Genomic DNA, 23,594 nt, shown 5'->3' with positions numbered 1-23,594 from the left:
TATATGTCAACTGAGATCTGAAAAATCAGCTTGATGCACTTATCTTTTTATTAAGCTGAAATGCTATTAGCAAAAAGTAACAGTAATGGTCTTCCTAAAGATTATACACATGCTAGATTTATTTTTACCCCATGTAGAACCATGTAATGAGCAAGCAGATGAGGAACTATTTAAGTTGGACTTGTACTTTCAGGTCTCCATTGCAAGGACAAGGTACCGTGCACATTGCTGGGTAGATTCCTGGGTTACAGAAGATGTGACACAAAACGTGGACTGAGCAGCTTTTCTATTTAAGAACAGGGATTCTCCCAGTAAATTGAGCTACCACAGGATAGGACAGCACAGGATTTGAGTCCCGAGTCTGTCCCTGCCTTGCCACTGACTGCCCTAACATGATCTTGGCTAAACTGCTCAATCTCCAGGTGTCAACATCCAAATCTAAAATGGGAGTAATTCTCGAATTACACAACACCTGAACGCTCCAGTTACCAACATGCAGGTAGTGAGGAGCAAAGGTGGATATATTTAATTTGACTCGGTTATAGAAACAAACCAGATGTGTTACTTGATCATGCTGCAACATAAAAAAGCTTTTCTTTAAGAATTTCTGTCACTAATGCTGATTCTGAAGGATTTCCCCAAAAGAACAAGGTACTGCTGTAACAGTAAAAACAGTGAAAAGCTTTTAGAATCACTTTTGAGTGAAATATTTAGGATCATGAGAAGACTGCAACCAAGATCTTGCTTTTTTCTTTCATCTTACAAATGAAATGAATGTCAACTAAATTAAAGAGAATAAAAGAAAATGTCATATACTGTGTGCAGTCAGCCTTAAAGAGGTTAGAGAGTCACACACTGCAGCTAGAATTCTTAAAGCACTGAATAATTTCATGGCTACTAGTGCTGGTTCTTATGCCTACTAAGATAAGGATAATGAAATCTTACGCTTCAGGATGTAAATAGATCATTTGCAAAGGTCAGAAAGGAATGTTTTCCTCTACACAGCAGGCAGAACTGTGCACATACTTATTTTTTTATTTGCCTTTAAAACTGGGAGGTATTAACTAAGCAGAATGATAGAATGTAGAAGGTTCCAGTTTATTAAAGCTGACTAAGCACAGGAGAACTTTGAGACTGCTCCTTGCTTTCCTCACCCTATATCTATCATAAATTCTCTTTGATGCTTACCGAAAAGTTCCACTTAGAATTGCAACCAAGTAATTAAGAATGACAACTGCTCACCTGAGAAACATAAAAGCCCCAAACCGAGATGAAAAATAAAAAGAGAATTACAGAGAGTACTGTCAACAGTTTATTGACATTATCTGAAGTTCCCAGTCACCAGGAACTAATTCTGAAAATATGTAAAATTTAATTTTAATAGCAACCACAGCAATTTGTCCTCCTGTAAAACTATTGGAAACAGCTTTCTACTTGTTCCAAGAATATCTGAAAATAGTTTTGCATCTCCAAGGAGGAAAGTGAGATTTCTTTCTTACATTCAGATTGTTCTTTAGGATTTAGGAAGTCAGTGTAGACAAGATGGAGGAAGTGGCTGTGGCTTCACAGTTTGTTTTACTTTATCAGTAGAACTGTTACTTAAAAGAAGAATTAAAAAAAACCCCTCCTGATCATGCTACATATAATTTCTTCTTAATACTACTTTTAAGACTATTCAATACTATGTGTTTTGCCTTGAGCTTCTTGTTTCAAAAACACCATTTCAAAGCATGCAGATAGCATGGGCTATGGCACTGATATTAGTGGTGGTATATATATTCTTGTTTTAAATCATAAATCATTAAGTTTATTGCTTAAAAAAACCTTGGGCAGAGTAAAATCCTCAGCATTTTAGGACATGATTTTCTGTGGTTTTAGCCTATTGGAGATCAAATTTGTAAGAAAAAGCTAATGATGTTGGGCAGCCAAACCTCAGAAGATTTTGCAGAGTTTGATATTCAGAAACCATTCTGGACCTTTTGGAATCAATCTCCTTACCTCTGAAGTCTGGCATATAAAATTGGAAGCAATTTGTATCATTAACCTTTCCAAAGTCTTGTCTGAAAACCAGAGCCATGTGTTGTCTGTGACACATCCAATACTTGTTCTTTTATACCTGAATTAAGTAATTTTCCTTCTGTTTCCATTATCCTGATGTAAACTTGCTGAATGCTCAAGGGGAGCCTGTTCTCCCCTGAGCTGAACTGAAATGTCCTCATCAGCTTATTTCAGGCTGAACAATTCAACTTTGTGAGGGGAAAGTGGCTGCAAGTTACATGTGGAAGCAATGTCTTCTCTTGTTCAAACAGCACCGACAACACGTGGTACTGGATTTAGGAACAACCTCACTGAACCTACAGAAATAGATGCACAATACTGATAGTGTTCAGTCAGTTTAAATAAACTTACTTTGTGAAATAACAGAGCAGAACATGTAAGATCATTACCCAGAACTGAAAGACTAATGGAGAATCTGATTTCAAACTTGTGGTTTCCTGAAGCATTCCTTATAATTTTTTAAATTATACTTTTCTTAACAAAATATTATTTGCATTTAATTAGCCAATTAAAAGCAATTCTGCGTAATTCAAAATTCAGTAATATAATTTAGGATTCCAAAAGTGTATATTTTAGTCTCACACTTGCATGTAAATTCTTTTGTACCACCACCTACCTGAACACTGAGGTCAGCATATGAATGACTTTTTTATATACAGATTAGACAAATATATGCATCCTAGAAAAAGCAAAAATTAGTCCAAAACGTGTCATGCAGAGGTTGCATGGATTGCAGCATGGCTGGGAACAACACCCAGGCAACAGCTGGAGCAGGACAAAGGCAGTTCAAGATTTGGGTGCAATCGCAGTGACGTTCCCTGCACAGCTGCAACACTGCAGTGATGTTTACTCTGCAGCCATTACCACCACTGGGCTACACTGCACTCAGTATTTCTCCATTTTTTGAAGCTGCCAGCTCCTTATTTTATTTGAAAATATGCCAGAACCATTTACTGCAAGAGAAAGGGAATATATAATTGATAGTCACAAAAAACCCATGGAATATGCCTAAGAATTTACAAAGAAGCTTTCAGGAAAAAACAACCCAATCTAACAAAACCCCAAGAAGTTCACACTTGGAAGCATCACAAAGCTGGAGAAATAGATTTGCTTGGCTTTACTTCAGTTCCTTTCATATTGCCTTTGGGGGTCACTGGTTGGAAAAAAAAATTAGTGGTCAGTGAGTTCCTTTTCTGCTTAAAATATGCAATGGTAACTTCATTTTACTAAGGGCTGGGGGTGTCTCCCTATTTTCCCCAGCTGGTTGCCTCTTTTCCTTAGTCCCCTAATAGGAAATTTCAGGTGAATGCAGTACCACAGCTTCACCTCCCAACCTGTTCTGCAATACCTGGTTCTGGAGTACCTGTTATTCAGAAATAACTGAATATTTCTGTTATTCAGAAATAACATGAGAAAGGGAACTCAAAGTGCACTCGTGGGACCTGGACACTGATGATTACAATGCTGCCAACACTTGGGACCCTTCTGCAAGCCCAAACTCCAAACCTGATGCGTTTTTATGAGAATATGTATTTTTATGAAAAATACCTTTACACCATAAAATCACAGAAGTAAAACTGGTAACTTAAAACCCCCTCAAACAATAAAATTGTCATATTGCTCATAGGGGAAACTGTGCCATCTGTAATGTCCAAATATCCAAGGTTTGGTAATACTGCAAGCAACATTACAAGTTCAAGTAAGTTTTCTGAACAAAAGAGAGTTTTACAGAAAAACATACTACAACCTATTCCCACCCATAGCAAACAGAAAATCCCTCTCATTGAATCCAGCTATTCAATTATTAAATTATTCTAGCTTGTTCCATGAATACACTCTTCTTTCTGTGTAGTGGAATTTGACACAATGAACCTTGCAGCATCAAATGGCCATTGTAAAGAAGCTTATTTTGCCTTTTTTCTGGTACATATTGCAATGTTTATGTTTAAATTCACGACTATAATAGCTGCTAGACATTTGTGTTCACCTCACAATTCAATTTAGTTAAACAGCAGGAGAACTCAATGCAACAACAGGGAAGAGTAAGCAGATTTCAAAAAACCAGAAGGGCACGACTTCACAGCATGTGAAAGGTCATTCTGCCATGGAAGGTTTAAAACAAAACAAAGCAAAAGCAGCAAAATAAAAGAGCTCTGGAATGAGAGGTGCAAAGGCCATCACGTTCATCATCCACACAGCTTCACTCTTACAGGTGCTCAAACAAATTATGACTTGATCCATATGAGCCATTCAGTGAAGCTACTTTTATCATCTTCCTGTGCATATGGAGCCACTTGTTCCTGGTCCACAGAATTAAAATGTTTGCTAGATAGGAGCTGCAAGTATGAGCCTATTTATTTCAAACTCTATCAGCATATTTTGACTTCAGGAGAGAAAATGCAGATGTGCACAGCACAGGCTGAAACACAGAAGATAATTCTCCCAATAAAAGCCTGGAAATGTACACAAAGAGGTGAAAATGTTGGCTGACACTCACACTTAACTGTGAGATCTCCTTAAAAATAGTAACTCCAAAAGAAAAGGGAGAAGGCAAGTTGCAGGACATGGATCAGAAAGTATGACTTAAATCTGAGTTTGTGTACTTCTCCAAGATTTGTACTGGACTGATCTCAAGCATGAAATTCCTTAAATATTTGAAGAAGCTGCTGCAGTTGATTATACTCTCAGGAAGAGAAGGTCTGTGGAGATACCAACTGCAGATGTAAGGCCTAGAACTTCTCCATTCTAATGCCCATGTTGGCAATTGCTATTCCTTGTAGCTAATTTAACAGTATTTCTTGTAAGATTACAAGTGATTTGAGCAATGTGAAAGTAAAAGCACCGAATACATGCTAATTATTATTCTGCTATCTTTTAACAACATACTGGAATGTTAATAGGAGACAGAACAATTCTAACAATGTTTTTAAGAAAACCCTCATAATTATGCAAATTTCCTGTAGTTAAGGCTTGGCAGATCAAAGAACCTCAAAATGAATTAGATAAGGACAGCCATATGGGGCTTTTTATTTTACTCTTTGCACAAATATTGCCTACATGAAAGTTGCCATAACTCACAACTGAAGTCCTGCAGAATTCAGGAGAACAGAAGCAGAGTGGGGGCTATGGATTTGTGTCTTTTATGATTTACTTAAGCCCAGGGCTGGAGGGATAACTTCAGCTGATTGGTTGCAGTAGTCCAGCCAAAAAACTGTTCCCCCACTGAGTGTAGCCATAAAGGCAATAAATAACAGCAGCTGACTTTGAGGGGGATATGAAAAGAGTGAGTTTCATTTTCATCAGAAAAATAACTGTGTTTTACTCATGTTACTTCTTGGGAAAGGGATTAATTCTTTTAAAATTTTGATTAGCTCATTACTCCTTTCATATAATTAAAAGCTTCAAATATGGATTGTCCAATATTATTATATAAGGAAGGCAAATAAGTTGATGAAAATTAGTTTAAAAATAGCATATGTATGCTATACTAATAAAACTTAATGTGGAAAAGATGTTTTGTAGGTTTATACATAGGCCAAAAATGCCATGTGGGTTTGGTATTGCCTACCAGTACACACAAGGAATATTGCTTTATGATTTCCTGATAGTCAAATAGAAGAGGATTGTGATGTAACGGGCTGTTTTTCCAGACAACCTGTAAGCCAGTAATTCTAGTCAGAACATTTACTGAATCTTACACACAACACTTGCAAGAGAAGAAAGTCTAGCTACAAACATAATATAATACAATATCCTCAGAAAACATGACTTTCAAAAGTTCTTGCAGGAATTATACAGACTCAAAAAAATCTATTAACTTATTAGTGTTGAGAAACTGATCAAAGACAGCATTAGAAAATTCCCTGTAGCAATACTGCTGGGGTCATAAATGTACTTGGAATTCATTACTGTTATTTCATAATGTCGGAACAGAAAAGGAAATGCATCATGCCTGGACTCTGTTAGGTCTTTATTATTGTAAATATGGTAGTTGTGAAGGGAATATAGCAGTATTAAATCACATTTGAAAACTCTTTCTTAGAGTGAATCATAAAAACACTGCATTTCTAGAAGAACTGCCCCCCCCCAACATAAACAAACAAAAAACCAACAAAGCCACAACCAACCTAACTCAGGAAACCCTAAAGAAAATGTTTAAGAAAAATGCCTTTGCTTCTATTCTTGGAAAAGAGAAAAAAAAAAAAAAAGTTAGGAAAATGATATGTGAAATAGGTCCAAATTTTAAGCTAGCTTTATTCCACACATTTGTAAGATATGTGCATTGTTCCATGACACAGAATAAGAAAAATGTCTTTATTTAAGCATGTACAAACACAGAGATGCCAGAGTATCAAGATATGTTTTTGCAGCTATCTGGTTTGTATTTCAGGACATATTCTTTGTCTTTTTCTCAGGTGGAATTAACAGTCCTGAGGACACTATTCATGGTGAGAGCATTGCCAATGATTCAGATTGACTCAGGACCTTAAGACGTCATCATTTTCCCCCCTAAATTATTGTTTTGATTTAAATTAGTGTTATACAGCATATGATCTTCCCAGTGAACTACTGGAACCATATTTTTAAAATGTGAGTTCAATTTTAGATGAGACTGGAGTGACAGATACAGATGATTGCACTAACTGATCATGTTCAGCTGATGAGGTTGGGATTTTTGCCTGAGCAAGAAATGAGTCCATTATAGTCCTGAGATTACCAGTCATAAATGAGAGTAATAAACCACTTTGCACAGTGTCCTGTGTTTTCTAGAAGCCACCAGCACACACCTAGGAAGGCAGCATAAAGCCCAGGATATTCTAACACCAGGCACTGCTTGGAACACAGCCTAATGGACGATTCTCTCTTTGGCTGCTTTGGTTTCGGACTCCTGCACGCTGTGCCACTTGCACCATCCCAGGCCATTAAGGCTTTAGCTCCAATACATGTTGCACCAAGCACCTTCCCCTTGATTTTAACCCTGTTACCTGATGATTGATACCCTGCAGCTCCTGCGTTACCTGAAAGGAACACAGACATTCTCTCTCCAGCTTACTCAGGATTTGATTTCAGCTGCCAGTTGTAGTGAACAACTCCAGACAAATACATCCTGTGTGCCCTGAATAGTATTCTGATCTTTTGTCATCTGGCTACTAGGACTGTATTTAGGTTTTTCAAGGCCACTGCTGTTTCTTAATTCATAATTGTTTAGGAAGCAATCAGAAGCTTATGCTATTTCACCAACTGATGATATTTTACCCAACAATTTTTTGCTACAGCCAACTGTTCAAACCCAACTGGCACAGGACAAATGAAAAAATAATGCAATAGCAATGTTTGTAATAAAAATGCAATCTGTAAAGAAAGAAGAGAACGTTGGGGGGTTTGGCATTGTAAACTGAAGGCACCATTGAAACCATTCCCATTTCCCTCTGTCACCTTTCCAGCTCCTGAGGTTTCTGGGAAGCACAAACACAGACAGACTGAGCCTTGGGTATTCCCACAACGAGTTTTTCTTACCTGACCCATTTTTCAGGTACCCATTTGCATCTACAGTGGTGTACATGATGTAAGGACCAGGCTGGTTAACTCCAAAAGGCTACAAGGGATAAAAACCAAAGAAAAAGGCAGGCAACATTTTAGGAACAGAAGAAGCTATAGCAATTAAACAGTAAACTGAAGAAAAATGTTTTCACATTATTATTTTTTATATTTTTCACTTCAAAATCTTGCAACTGTTTTGGTCATAGCATTATATGGAAATTAATTTTCAAAATCACAGTAATCAGTTGGCCAGGCAGTGTTTAGTTTCTCATGATGAAAGCAATGCTATTCAGTCCTCTGGTAAAGGGTTTAATGTTTCATTGGAAGCTACAAGCAAAAATCTAAAAATTCAAAGAAATAACTGCATGTTCTGAAAAAGGAGAACTCATTTGATACTGAGAGAATGCACTATTATCTTGATGGTATTTCTGAACTGAAAAATACTACACAAATTCCATCTTTTTATCATTATATAGCAATGCTTCATTTAATAAATGGAAGTGATTGAACAGTCACTTGTCAAGCATTGGTATCTATTTTAAGAAAATTTTCTTCTGGAAGAATGTGTACTTAAACATCAAAGTACAGACATGAGGAAAAATAAAACAAACAAACATCCAAGGAAGTTGTGCATTACTGAGTGATGAACCATAACAAATGCACCTAAGTAAGCAAGGGTGGGGAAGGGAGATGAGAGACAACTAGGGGAATAGATTTTAAAGGAATTTTTCCTTTTTTTTTTTATTTTTTTTTCCTAATGCTGAATTCAAGCTGGTATCAGGGCATCAAATCCAATAAAGAGCTTTCAACTAAGTTACAGAAGGAACACTAAACTTCACACCATGCCTCAAAAAGTAGTAAGTTTAAACCACAAGAGTAAGTGGAAATGATGACAGGTGAGATAAAGCCTGAAAATAAAAACTGATTAGAATGAAAACTAAGGAGACCACAAAGGTGATGCTAATGCAGATATAGGAAAGATGAGTGAATTAAGAGGAAATTTAAATTTTTTTTGGTGTCACATAGCTGTACTCTGGCAAAATGTACCTTATGTTAGTTTCTGTCACCGAACTCCTATTACAATGGAGGCAATAGTGTTTCAGTGAGCTTGATAATGAAATTTTCACCAACATCTGCTGTGAAGATTTGCTTTTTAAACCCTTGATTTTTGTAATTAAGTTAATGATACTATCAAACCTCATTATTTTATAACAGAAATTAAACCCCATGTCTCAAAATAGGCGTGAAGGGAAGGTTAGCCACATTTGAAGCAGTTTTTCTATTTTCAAGTCAAAATTAAATGTGAAATTTTTGCAGAGCTAAAGTGCTACTGCTACCTCCAATTCCTCTAAGTTCCTCTTTCAGGCCAACTTGCACAGTGAACATTGCTAAACAATTTGCTAATTGGCAGTTTGGTGGGTGAGTTGCAGATCTCTGGAGACGAATAAAATAATCTAAACAGAAAACACCACATGTGTATGGCTGTCTGCAGACTCATCAGGGCCCACTGCACTTCCTTGGCTGTGCCCAGTGCTGGAATGTGGCCCAGAAGTGGCTGGATCTGCCCCACAGTCAGTTGTGCCTGGACTTTCTCAGTGCCCACCAAGACTTGGCACAATTCACAGTTTGGGCACCCAAATTCCTCCTGTCTCTGGTATATCCCAGCCCCAGTGTTACTCCCAGAGTAACAAAGCTCCTGCACAATCACTCAATTGATTCCAGCTCTGAGCAGCAGCTGCCCAAAGATGTGGGTCTCACAGAAGCAGAAGTTGGCCTGTCATGACTTAGGTTACACATTCTTCCAGTCAATAACTCTTTTAATACGTTGAGAGTTTTTGGAATAATTAAACTCCAGCTCATTTGAAGCTAAAAACTAAACGAGGCCATAGTTACACTTACTGTTATTTTCCGAGGACAGTCATTAGAACAGAGGCCGCTGAGAACTGCAAGAACAAGAAGTGAGCATGTTGTGTTTATGTTCACAAACCATTTTAGAAGCACCACCTCTGAAACCTGGTAAAGTCTACTGCTAGTGTCAGGTAGCCACTAAAACACAAAGAAAATAAGTATCTTCTTGTGATTTATGGTAATGTATAGCATTTCCTTATCTGTTGGAAGCATACTTGGCAGAAATTCATCACTGCTTTACCCCACCTCATTGGTTAACCAGCTTCAAAAAAACAGATTCTCCAGTTAGAAAAATTCCAAATGAAAACATTTTTAAAACAGTGAACTATACATTTTATTCATTATTCTTCATTTCTAACCATTCAAAATACTGGCAGAGATTCAACTTGACTGTTTTAACTGATAAAAAGATAAAGGCTTTTCCTTTTACACAAGGCATCATTTTGGAACCTGGTTTGAAGCAATTCACAAAAGCTGCAACAGGCAAAAAATCCCATTACTGATTTATTCTATTAGTTCAGAAGTATTATAAGCAGGTGTATATAATGCTAATTAATATCTAAAGCCTGTGACAGTTGTTCCAAATAATTGTTTAAAACTTACTAGTTTGAAAAATCAGTTACATTCAGAAATCTCCTTTAAAAACTTAAATGAGGGACAGCGAAAGCCATCTGTTCTGTAAGTCAGGACATCCTGTCACACTGAGTATTAAAACAAAACAACAAAACCCACACACATACAATAATCTAAAGCCCATTCTGATGCAAAATTTGGACTTCTAAGGACAACAGTTTGGTTGAGCAGCAGGCCAGTAATGGCTATGGGCAGAGAGGAGGATGCACACCAGATACTGAAGCCAGGGAAAAACATTACTTCTCCATGAATTATGGTATCCCAAAGCAATCATGGCAGACAGAAAATGAAGATCTGGGCCAGATTTGAGGGCAGTTCACCCTAACCACCAGGAGTTTCTTGAAGCATTTTCTGTCTTCTTTATGGGTAGATTTAGTTGAGGGTACAAAATGTTTGGGACCAAGGAAATACCTAAAGGTGCATGTAAGATATCCACAGTCTGATTAGAAATCACTCCCTATGTGAGTCAGAAACAGCACTGATCTAGTCAAGGAAGTTTTCTAATAATCTGTGTGTGAATATTAACAACTGTCAAACCACTAAATTATCATCCTTCACTTGTGATTTCAAAATGTTACAATTTCTATATGCAGTAAGATGTAATATTTTATACAGTCCAACCCCCCCAACATCTGACCAGTGAAGACAAACGTGTGTAGCAAAGGAGAGTTGAAGACTATGTACATCTACAAATAGGCTGGTAAAGCTACAGCTTCCATTTATCTGTTACACACAGGTGAATATGCAAGTGGAACCACCTCTTCCCATTTTGATGCAAAGGGCACACTGAAATCTGCTGCTCACTTTCACTCCTAGAACAAATTACCTGGCCAAGTCCATTTGACATCAGTTATAATGAGCAAAGCTGTTCTCATTGTCCAGGTGCCAAATAAGTGAACACAATCCATTTATTGATACACTAATTCACACAAAACACATTTTGTTAGAAATATTTTCCCCTGTATCACAGTAAAAATATTTTTAGACACTCATTAATTCCCATTTCCTGGGGTTTCTATGCAAAAACACTCGCACCCTGAAAGGGTGCTAAAAAAAGGCTTGCCCCAGTTTTTAAGATAGATTTACACAAAGTGAAATCAAAAAGCATGTTGCAAATTACTCCCTTCCCCATTAAAACATCACACAGTCACAATTCTGGTATGGCTTTGTGAAGTGTAAGATTTTTCCAGAGGGTTTTCTGCATGCTTTTGTCAATTTCACTACAGATATATGGTATTATTTAAAAGAAGGCTTCCATCAACATGATAAATGATTAAACACTATCACGATGAGAACAGAGCTCAGGCTGTGGACAAAGTAATAATTACATCAGCCCCCAGCAGCAGCTGCAGTTCTGTTCTCTTTTGGTGTGCAGAACATGTGCTTTAGAGGACTGGATGTATTTAAGTACCATGAAGGCAAATGCAATTTTTGAAGGTGAACCTCTAGTTGTTGCTAGTGAGTTTTGTCTTCATAGGCTCCCATACAACTTCATTTTTCACTCATTCTCAAAAAATCAAGCAAGACAGCAAATAAATGAGCTCAAAGCTCCACACTTCTGCAGCTGAAGAGCAGTGGGGCATGCAGTTTAAAAACCTAATTATAAATATCGTAATCTATCTCAAGCCTTTCAAACCAGCTCTCATTAATTCACACACCTTGGCCATGTTCACGGCCCCTCTGTGCTCTCAGGGTAAGGTGTGGTTTTGGGCTGGAAACACAGAACTGACTCCCACAGGGATGCAGTGTCCCTCAGAACAGATCATGCAGTGTAAGCAGAGCACACCATGCCAGGGGGCCCTGAAATGAAATCAGCCCCTTCTGAAGGCCATTCTGCACCATTCCCACACCACATGAACTGCAGCAAAGCAGGCTTGCCATGGCCGAGGCACAGAACATTACCTTAACATTTGCATATGCAAAGGCTCAAATATTCACATTCTTCTCAATATCCCATTTTGACTTGATCATGCATTGATAACTTACCAATAACTTTAACAAAATAGGCATCTGCTTCAAAGTTATTTTTCAATGTATGGATAGCAAAGTCCTTGCTGGAGTAGCCTTTGCTTAGCACAATGATATCCAAGATTCCCTAGAGGAAAAAAATCCCAAGTTTACATTAGAATGCTTATTTACTCCTGGAAAAAACGCTGTGCAGCAAAGTTTACACCTTTGCTATTTATTTTAATATCTTTCAAACGTTATGAAGATAATGCCAATCAATTTGGGATGGAGAGGGCCACCCACAGCTTTCCAAGCAGGACAATCCAAAGCTGCCCAGGCAAAGTTTGTGCAGGGTCCAGGGACAGGCACAGCCACACCCAGAGCCTGTTTGCTGGGTGAAAAGGGGCACTTACATCCTCATAGATGTCAAAGAAGGTCGCTACCACAGCGTCCTTGATCTGGTTGAGATCCGAGAGCTCCCAGAACACCTTGAACATGCGCCGCACGCTCTTGCAGCTCACGTTGTTGCAGGGGACATTTTCCAGTAAAAATGCTTGTTGGTTGCTGTAAAACAGATGTATTAAATACATAAACCAACCTGAGATAAGTTCAAATTACAGAAATTTTAAAATATTGTAATTACATAGGTTAAGTGCCTTGGAGTTAAATATAATAAAAGCACAGCTAGTGGCCACTGAGTACTTGAAAAATCCTTAAGTACTTAGGTGAACTTTAGAGACAGAATTACAATCATTGTCATGCCTGACTTAAACAATGAAAACACTAAATAAATGGACTCAAACTAACAGGAATAACTTAACCATTCAGTCAAAGGACTGAACATGTCCTTACTTTATTCTGAAAACTGTACAAATGAACTTATCTGCCATTTTCCTTAATTCCTTCCACAGTCTGTCAACCTAAACATTATTCAAAATGTGTCCATGCTTTTTCATTAATTCATGACAGCTTCTTCCCATCCCACCTCCATTAATACTTTTTCTTACACACTGCATGTTTTAAGCAAATTTGAGATTAAACCAAATCTCTATTTGTATGTTTACCACTGTTTCAAGCAAAATATAAAACACAAAACCCGACCTGCTAAAGTGCAGTAAAAATAGGGCAAGACAAACCATGTTGGGCACTCGGTGACACGAAACACAAAGACAGGTGCAATACTAAACAAGAAACATAGAAACCAAGCAGGGTACCAGGGCTAGTGTAGAAAAATCTCCCCTGTAAAGTGTAACCTATGGGTCAGTGGGAGACACAAGGTTCCCACTCTCCCTGATAATGTATCAGTGCTCCTGGAACTGGGACAACATCACACTTCAGCTCTTCAGACAGGTTTGTATCCTGGGAGCCTGCTAGAATCCTTCACTGCCTCCGCAATGGAAACAGATGAAGTTTCCTCCTCTCCTTCTGGGGGCAGAGCCAGGAGCCAGAGCAGTGTTCTGTAAAGGCAGCTCAGCTGTCAGAGCCCAGGGCAACAGGCAGAAGCACGTCCTCAGTGTGACCCTGAACACGCTGCTGCCTCTGTGGGGACAGCGAGGTGGGCTCTGTGTCTCAGCAGCATCCAGGATGCACAGGCACTGCTCCTTAGGCAAATCACTGAATGAACATATGGCCAAAAGGAAATGAGGGAGCTGCAATATTTAAGGTGCTGCACTATCTGTATCTGAGAACTCACAATCACAACTTGAAATTCTTAAGTGCTCACATTTATTTCATGTATTACCTAAGTATCATATCAGAATAGCCAACTCCAAGGTAAAGTGACTAGCTGAGCTAAGCAAATTGTTTCAATTCCTCTTTTTCATCATCTCAACATAGCTTTTCTAAATTTCGACAAACTTTTACGAAGACTCTTTCAGTTCAGATTTTTTTAAATTGTCAGAAATTACTTAGATGAAAATTATCTAAAAGATGAAAGACTCAGGCTTGCATTGTACCCTGCACACTACTCAAGACTAAACTAGAAGCCTTGTGAATGGATAGACACAAGGAGTTTATTTGCGACAGGAACCTTTTTTATTTTCTTTCCTTACAACTGAGAAAAAAGGAAAACATTAATCAAAGTGGCACTGAGTATGGAAATGACACTTTCCTTCACCCTTCTGTATCTACAAGAGAAACATAAGACAAACAGCAGGAAGAAAAAAGCAATCTCAAACCCTAACCAGATGCTGAAGACCCAAGAAGTGCACTGTGGGAGAGCTCTGTCATAGAGGAAATGAATTAATCCACAGATGTAGCATCCTCTGGCCCATGTGCTGCATCTCAGCCTGGGAGGAGGAAATGTTGCTGTGCAGGTCATGCTGCAGCAGCAGGGAGCTGCAGGGCCTCACTGTCTGCAGAGGGGAGAGAACCAGCTGTTCTCTGCCTCCTCAGCTGCTCAGGTTCTTCCTGGGAGACATCTGAACTCGGCCTGTGAGCTGCCAGCTGAATCCTTCTATGATTTAGGCTTGTGATAGAACAAGGAGCCCTAAAATTGAAGTATCTACTTCCATGTTTCATTTCTGATACATACTATAATAAATGTGAGCTTATGACCTTCCTATTATTTGGAACAAAATCTTGAAGATTTCCCATCAGAAAGAGTCTCCCTGTAACAAAGATAATTATCTGCATCCTTAAAATGACAAAGCAATGTCCTTGAAAGCCTATAAAGACAGACACTTCTGTAACGGTAAAACCTAAAAAAATCAATGCTAAAGTGCTCTACAAATGTGTAGCAGTCAATACCAAACAATTCAGCCTCAATGCTACAAGAGAGAGCACAAGAACTCTGAACTAAGACCAGCCTATTGACCCTTAACACACCATCTGCAGCACTTCAAATATTGAGCTTTACACACCAATACACAGCTGCAGATAAATTGGGTCCTACCTACAACTTCACACAAAACTTGTGTTTTGTGTACCCAAAGTACATTATAGCCCAATTTGGTACCTTCTGACCAAAGTCATCTGTGCAGAAAAGGGAGATCTAATAATACTTAACACTAAAGAAAGACTGAAGACTTATCTTAGTTTTATTTTAACATATTCCTTTGCAATTAGAATTGAATATTTACTGCTAATTTCATACATCCCTCATGCTGTCAGTTTTAGGGTAGTTCATTTACAGTAATACCAGGGACATCTAAATTACGACTATCTTACTCCAGACATTCAGAATAATTGAATTTGCCTCTGGATTTTTAGATTTGCTCAATTACAAGGTGCTCATCAATCCTTCATTTAAAAGAAGTCCTCTATCCAACCTTCCTTCTGACAAGTGACAACTAATAATGATTTAGGAAGAGATAATTTGGTCGAATAAGAGTCCTTCCATATAAAGGATTAATACATATATATTAATTTAAAACTGAGCATGAGCACCTAGAAAACTTTCTAGAAGTCTATCACACTTAAAAGTTTTTTATTCAACTTTCCATATCCATCTGTTTTTTTGTCTCCAAGTTTCAGCCTTTACTGCTATCAGCTGTGTCATAGATAAAGTACTGCCAACTTGACCAGTTAAAAACATTCCCTTTGAATAAAAATGGATTTGAAAAAGTTTGAAAATAAGTAATCTAAGCAAGGTGCCAATTACTAGTGCCTAATTGGAAACAATTGTTAAACAAAATTCCTTTCATCTAATTAGAAGGGAGATAGATGTTTATAAACTCACATGCAATACTTACAATTCCATTGTTATCAAGAGTCAATTTAAAATCAGCATTTGAAAAAATGAATTCATTTAGGTAAGACAGGAGGTATAGCTGAACCAATTATTAACTACTGATAAAATCCCTTCACCTATTATTATTCTATATACACACACACAATTTCTAATCCAGAATTCATATATGTATTTAGACTGAAGAAAAACCTGTGGACCTGAATTCTAACATGCAGGTTTGACTCAAGTCAGAAGTTAAAAGAATTCAGACTGAGCAGATAAATATGTAAGGATCTACAGTGCATTTAGCAGCATCACCTGTTGGATTTTATTGAGTACCTGTTGGAATTTATTGAGTCTTAATAAAGGCTCAAAAGGTTCAACTCCCCACAACACCTGCAACTACAAGTTGTTGTTGTTTCCTGTAAGGAATGTCTCCACACTGTCAGAATACTACACAGTGTAATTCCAAATCAAAGAGTTATGGCAGGAGATGAAACAGCAGAGTCTTATAACAGTTCTGGCAATACTTGAAGTTCTTGATCATTTTCTTGATTTGCCCACTGGGCAGGACACTAAACCAACATTACGCCCAACTGCGGTATCTTTATTTCAGTCTTTTGTAGGGATTTGTAAGGATTTTATCTGAAATACTTTCCTGAATTGTGATGGAGGCATATAACTGATTTTAATCCTTTTCTTCCATTATCATGTATACTTTCAGATGAACAAAATGGTTTCTGCCTGCTTTGATTTCTTTACATTACAGACAGCAAGTAGAAACCAGGCTTCCTAAGTGACAGCACAGTTTGAGGTCAAGAGTTTACAAAAATGCTTTTATCATTTAATCACAGTAATCAATCACTGAAATTAGATCTGTAGATGTAGCATGAAAGGCTTCAGAGTAGGAAATAAACAGTTTGATCCAGAAGTGTTTAAAATCGATTAAATAAGGTTTTCATTTTAATTTGCTCTAATTTAAGGACAGCTTTTAATTTAATTCCCACACTGTTTTAATTCTCTCCAATCAGTGACTCAGTTACACATTTTAAAAGGAAGTATTTGTTTAAGTCTCTCAGAACCAATAGATTAATACTGAATGTGACATTTCATAGTGAGTGCAAAGGTGACTTTCATTTCCATCCTGAACTATAAAGCATGTTTCCATTACTTTTCTACAAATACTGGATATATACAACGTTAACATGCAACACATCCCTTGATTTTTAGGTTACTTACTCTGTTTTTGCCAGAATTCCTCAGTTTTCTGAACCTCCCTTTTAATAGCTTGTCACATCATCTGTCACTACCTTCCGTCCTTATGCCTGTGTCACTCAACTTTGATGTCAAGTTTAAAAATAATTTTGAATGCACTCAATTGAATAAACAAACAAATTCATAAGCAAGGAGAATAGAAGTGTAGCACTTTTCACTAGCTCAGTGCAACAAGACATAGGTGACTTCTGGGCTTCTACAGGAATAACTGTTTACAAACTGTTTAACGATTTTACACAGCATTAAATTGCTGTAATTATATGCCAGCCAGAGGACAGAGGCTCCTAAGACTTAAAACAGCTTCAAGTACATTTCTGAACTCCATAAATCTTCATGCAACCCTTCTGAAATGCACCAGCCACCAGGATACACACAGTAGCTCAAAACACAAGACTTCTGAGGTTTAGGTAAAAGCAAAACCAGCAAGTTTACAGTTCCCATGTCACCATGCTACTTTGGCAAAGGGAAGGCAGGTTCTGGTTTGCTCTCTAGACTGTCTGCAGTCTTTATTCAGTGACTGCTGAATAGAAGATGCAAAGTCCCAGCTGAGGGAAGTCTGGAGTGAAACACCTGACACTCAGGGCCTGAGTGCTTTAACTCTGCCTGGCAAGTTCTGTGCCGTAACAGCATCACCTCCTTCTCGTCTGCCGTGTCTGAATAGAAACAGCTGCTCTGCTGTTATTTTAAGGCTCAGAGGTACAGACAGAGCTCAGCTGCTCACAGCCTTGTCATGAATCACATCATGTAGGCTGAACACAGGCACGCTACTCTTCAAACTGGGTCACTTTTAGGTGTATCACTATCTGAAGAATTCTAACACAAAAATGTCAGTGGGTGACTCAGGTTTAGGCAACCACTAGAAGACCTGAACTGACTTCTTGGACTTTAGCATCCAGTTCTCTTACTGTCTGAAGCATCTAAGTGAGGTCCTCACTTGTTTTCCATATTGAGTATGCATCCAAACTATGAACCTGTACCCGAGATCATCCAAAATACCATGTAGAGGAAGATAACAAATATACCTGTATGAGAGACTTATTCTGCTTTATAATGCATTAGTGCAAGTATTTGTCAAGTAAGGAAGACACTGAGACTCCACAAAGCATGGGTTAGAACACCTTGTACAAGCAATGACATGAAGAAGAAGGGAATGGCACAGATAATGTTCCATCTCTGCAGATGCTGGCGGAGTCAGCTGTGCAGCACAGACTGCACTCACGTGCACACATCCTGTCTCTGCTGAGGTTCACGGGCAGCACGGTCTCTGGGGCTCTCAGCTTTTCTCCAAAGCAAACAAGTCTATTCATCATCCCTGCTGTCAAGCGAAAGCATGTTCACATGCAAACACGCTGCTACGCTCAAGGTAAAGATGAGGACATGCCAGCAGCAGCCTCCCCAGGTGGCAGGTGAGAGCTGCCCACAGGCTGCTCCGTTCCGAGCAGCCGGCCGCGTTTATCTGGCGGCACGTGCTCAACAGCTCGGCCACGCACCTACTCAGGGCAGCTCTTACATGGATCACTGATTCCTCTGTGTACAGCACGCTCCCTGGGAGCATCCCCACATGCCCTCTCCCACCTAGCACCAGATGGTTGCAGTAGAAACTATTGGGAAAGCAAGCAATGAAGCAAACATTGGGGGGAAAAAAAAAGGAAGCTGAGAAGATTACACTGAAAAATTTAGTAAGAAGGGTTAGAAGTTTCTTTTTTGAGGGGGTTGGGTGTGTGTGTGTTATTTATTTTCAGCTCCCTTGGACAATGTAAAAATCACTGGTAAATTTCTGGTGCTCCAAAAGAGCAAAGCACTACTGCATTTTTCAGCAGAGTCACCAGCCAGTGTTCACTCCATGTGACAGCACAGAACAGGTTCCCCAGGTCTCAGCAGCCTGGTGTTACTAGTCAGTACTGACAGCTGAAGTCAGGAATTTACAGGAGATGATTTGGGAAAGGAAAGGGAGAGAATCAGCCCCTGGGCACTGGGAGGAGTGTCTTAAAAGCTGCCTCATACTCCAGTCCCTGACGCAATTCCCTACCCAGAGTCCCAGTTTGAGCCTACACAATTATGCATTCCGAATGTAGCATGTAAATGCACACTTGGGTTCAAAAGGAAACACTTAGCAGAGATCAAGTCTTGTTCACTTGATAAAATGAATGAGATGCACTAAAGTTAGTAATTTCTATGCCTGATGATTGAACATGAATCTGATGGCTTTATTTCTAGGTTTGTGTTACCTTCCAGAAGTGTTCTTCAGTATAGCAAGTGCATCTGGGTAGCCATCCATATTGTAATCTCCAATGTGAAGTGTAATTGGAAATGAAATTTCTGTTGAAGATTTGTCATTCTGATATGGTACAAAGCCCCAGACTGTGTCTTTATTTCTGAAGTCTTGCAAGACTGGAATCCACTGTAAAACAAAACAAAAAGAAACAACTAGGTAAAAAAATTGATTTTCTTTATTTAAACAATGTAATTCTATTTAAAACAGCTGACACCATTCATCAGGATTCTTTACCATTTACAAGTAAGGATTATTTCCTAACTCTGTCACCAAAAGAAAAAAATAATTTAAAGTATTTTTATGCACTCAGTTATTCCAGGGCAGGAAAATACAGTTAAGGTTGTAAAAATACAACCAGAATATGAAGACATTCAGGAACACCTTAAGTGAAATTCAGGCTTGCCTGGACTTTATCCTAATCTTTAAGTGTCAATAAGCCCAAACCACCAGGGCCATGAGATCCTGAGTCTCATTTTTTTCCCCTGGAATTATAAGGCAATGCAATAGGCATCACTAAAGCTGGAGGATGGATGCAGCCTCTCTAGATTTGTGGCCAACACCAAATTGCTGGACACTGTCAGTATGCTGCATGGCCATTCAGAGGGGCCCTAGAAAAGCAAGAACGGGCAAACACACTCAGCTCCACACACCCTGCTCTGGCACAGGCTGGGCTGTGCCCAGCTCTCCTGAGGGAGGGGAGGCTCCTGGTGAGCAGGAAGGTAAAGCTGGGCACAGCAGCTCGGGCAGCAAACCAGCTCTGCACTGGAGCTGCTGCCTGTGCTCCTGCTCAGGATCACCCAGGATCTCTTTTCATACAGCACTTGTTCATCTGCATCTGGATTCAGCGCCCAGTTTTGTGCCCCACAGTTCACAAAGGATTTGAGAATAGAGAGTGTTGTCAGAGAAGCGTCAACAAGACCGTCAGGCACTGAGTATGTCTTCAGAGGACAGGCTGAGAGCACAGAGATTGTTTGGAGAACAGAAGATCTAGGCAGGATCTTGCAAGGAGCCAGCTGAAGAGATGGAGCCAGGCTCTCTACTGTGATATGAGACAGAAGAGCAAGAGAAAAGGGCCTGACTGACAAGAGGGAGGTTCTGACTAGAGATAAACAACCAAATTAAACTACAAATGAGGCCCTGAGAAATCGCAGGATCTTTGCCCTCGGGGGTTTTCAAAGTCTGACTGGACAAAGCTCTAAACAACATGGTCTGAATTCAGTTTGCTCCTGCATAAAGCAGGAGCCTAGATCTCCTAAGGTTCATTTCAGCTTGAACAATTTTATTATTCATGGATATTTAGAAGTTCAAGAGCTTCAATTCTCCTCCCGTATCCCCAGAAGCATCAGATGCTGCACTGTTCGATAAGAAATTGAGATTAGAGTATCAAACTGAAAGTACAAAAGAAATGCAAAGTATAATTTCTCCAGGACAGGAAATAGAATGCATCTGCACTTGCTTTCCAAAGTGCTGCAGAGGTGCTAAATAGGAATTTATCTTAATTAAAATCAAGGTAATTTTGCAAGTTAGTATGAAGCTCAAGTGCCAGGGTTAACGTTTCAATGCTACAGAAAAAAACACTGTCATTTTAAAAGTCAGAAGTAATTTCATATGTCAACTAACTGACAATGCCTTCAAAAGGACAGAGGGGTGCCATCTTAAAGGATTGCTATCATCATCATCAAAAGCACTTAACAGATCCTACATGTCTCTCACCCAAGCCTCAGTTTAGTTGTTTCAGGAACCAGAACAAGATCCATGACAGTATCAAACTCCCTCACTGGCACAATCCAGTAATCAGTGACATTCCTGCCCCATGGGAATTGTGTGTGACACTTGACTGCTTCTTTGGGATTGCAAACAACCCCAGGCAGATGAGAGAAGCCCCCAAACGACTGCAGAAGTGCACTGAGGTGGGCGCTGTGGGGATGAGACGCCTGGGGCCCATCACTGCACACACCCAGCGAGTGCTGCCCGCCTGTGCCAGGCTCCGAACTGAGCCATCACCTGCAACACCTGCTGCAAACTCACCTGACATCAAACACACCGGGACCCTCACACCCCACAACCTGCTCATGTCTAATTAGTAACTCGTAGTTGCTGAAGGTTTGGAAAAGTCTAAGACAGAGAAAATAAGAAAAATACCCTTATCCTGAGGGAAATTTTTCAAAGGGTTGGATTTCTCAGCACTTACTTGTCATGCAGAAGACAGATGAAACAATATTATTGCAAAATAATCTAATTTTGAAAAACAGTGATTGAAATCAGAACCATGAAATATAATATAGCTTTTATTTTACATGGTATCGTTCACACAGTCATTGTAGTAAAATCCAATTATATCCATCATATACTTTCTAAATGTTCCCAGGTATGGTAACACTATCTTAAAGAGACAAAATTAAAAATGAATTTTTAGGCACAAATACAAATTTGTTTCTCTTTCTGCTCTATTGAGAGTGATTCATAGGAAGCAATTTCACATTCCTAAGGTCTACAATGAGATACAAACAACAGGTGAGCACAACATCACCTATTGCCACCAAGCATCAGCACCACTGATGCCACAAAGCAAATCCATCCATGCCAAGAAGCAGCTGTGGGACTTTCCCCAAGAGCAGCTGTGTAACATTCAATAACACCAGCCTTGTTTGAGACACAACCAGATCACACCCCAGCACCAGCTGGAACTTACTGAGCAGCTGAAATTCAGAGTAATCCACGCTTTTGGCGAAACTCCTTCTGTAGCTTTCTCTTACAAACTGCACTATTGTGTAATGTAATGCAAGATTAATTGTTTGTGTGCCTCGGGACGTATAGTTCAGTACAAAAGGCAAAAAAATGAAAATGTGTTTGTCAACAATATAAATCTCCTGCTTATTTTGTATTTGATAATCCAGACAATTAGTTTAAGCTTCATGTTTGCTGTTACTATGTTAATAGGAAATGAATAAAACTAATTTTTTTAATTTCTAAGACAGAAATAGGTGGGTATAATGAGGACACATGAAGCTGGTTTTTCCAGTTTTCTGATCATATGATTTCTCCTACACAGCTCAGATGAGAAAAGACCAAAAAACTGAGTAAGTGTATTTCTAAAAGAAATTTTAAATTAACACATAAAATTCAGTCAGAGAAATCAGATCCATTTCTTCCTTTTCTGTTAAATTCCTCTGCACAGCATCACTACTACCATCACTTAAAACATTTATATAGGTAGTTTGGCTCCTTCAGTTAACGATTTGTAGGCTAAAATAGGAAAAAATATATAAGTGTTTGAAAATTTGTTTTTAAACTCTCCAAACATTTGTTTTTCGAGAAACAGAAAACAGTGTTTTCCTGCCCTGTGAAAACAGCATCATTTTCATTTTGAAAAAGATGTGGGGATTTGAGAAAAATGTAAAGCTCCTTGCAGTCACTGTAAAGGGCTCATTTCTTACAAAGTCCACACTCTTCCATGCATTAAGAAGGGCACTTCTCTTGCTCCAAAGCCTGTGAGCAGGCCTTTGAGCCCAACCTGTGGGATTAACACATCTTCATTTTTCAATTACGGCCAGAAACCCAGGAAACACCAAACCCACCCTCAGCTAGCTGCTGCTTCCAGGCCACTGAACACAGGGAGGGAGCCAGCTGTGAGTCACAAAGTTGGGAAATTAGTAGCCCATTCCTGGCCAGTCCATTTTCTGGGAATGCCAAAGATGAGCACCAGGAGCGGCCTGGAAGAGCTGCCACAGCACCAGAAGTAACACAAGTCCTTCCCCTGGGCTCCCTCTCTCAGTGCTCTGCAGTTCAGCTGCACACAACAAATAACTCGCAGGATTTCAGCATGCACTGGGCTCCAGTGCATGCAAGGGCCACCTGAATCCCGCGGACAGCTGAGGAAATTACTGCCCTTTACACCATTAACTTATGGTGTTCAGAGCCCAGAGGATGACAATTCACAGTGTTGGTTTAGAATCACAGAAAAAAGTAACCTAAGCAGTTAAAGTCATGTTTTTAATGCTCACAGCTGCTTTCAGAGAGAGAAGCAACTTAAAAATAACGAGAGAATCTTGTAGAATATGACATTTATGAAAACTACAGCAGCTGAACTCATTTTCCCCTTTGAACTGTTACACAGGTGTGAGGAAAAACTTCTGCCATTGAGTGACTGCAGCTGATAATCAATGCTGTCACCTCCCTCTCTAGCCTAGAGAATGACACTGTGAGGACCTGGGCTTTGCTGTAGGATGCACTGCTGTGTGATTCGACTTCAGACCTGCTCCATTTCCACGAGCAATAAAGCTATAA

At 39.1% G+C, this 23,594-nt stretch overlaps 1 protein-coding gene across 1 annotated transcript in view; it reads right to left on the bottom strand.

Moving 5' to 3' along the window:
• The window catches only part of ITFG1 (integrin alpha FG-GAP repeat containing 1), a 71,976-nt gene that overhangs the window by 8,273 nt on the left and 40,109 nt on the right, over nt 1-23,594 (bottom strand). The window contains exons 10-14 of the mRNA XM_066327901.1: nt 19,261-19,433; nt 12,501-12,651; nt 12,127-12,235; nt 9,499-9,542; nt 7,576-7,654 (exon numbers count right to left, since the gene is read on the bottom strand). Coding sequence (XP_066183998.1) covers nt 7,576-7,654; nt 9,499-9,542; nt 12,127-12,235; nt 12,501-12,651; nt 19,261-19,433 — 556 coding nt within the window. The remainder of the gene's footprint in view (nt 1-7,575; nt 7,655-9,498; nt 9,543-12,126; nt 12,236-12,500; nt 12,652-19,260; nt 19,434-23,594) is intronic.

This window comes from Sylvia atricapilla, chromosome 12 (genome assembly GCF_009819655.1).
Source record: "Sylvia atricapilla isolate bSylAtr1 chromosome 12, bSylAtr1.pri, whole genome shotgun sequence".
Lineage (NCBI taxonomy): Eukaryota > Metazoa > Chordata > Aves > Passeriformes > Sylviidae > Sylvia > Sylvia atricapilla.
The sequence above is the reverse complement of the archived record's forward strand: the minus strand, read 5'-3'. Positions and strand labels throughout refer to the sequence as shown.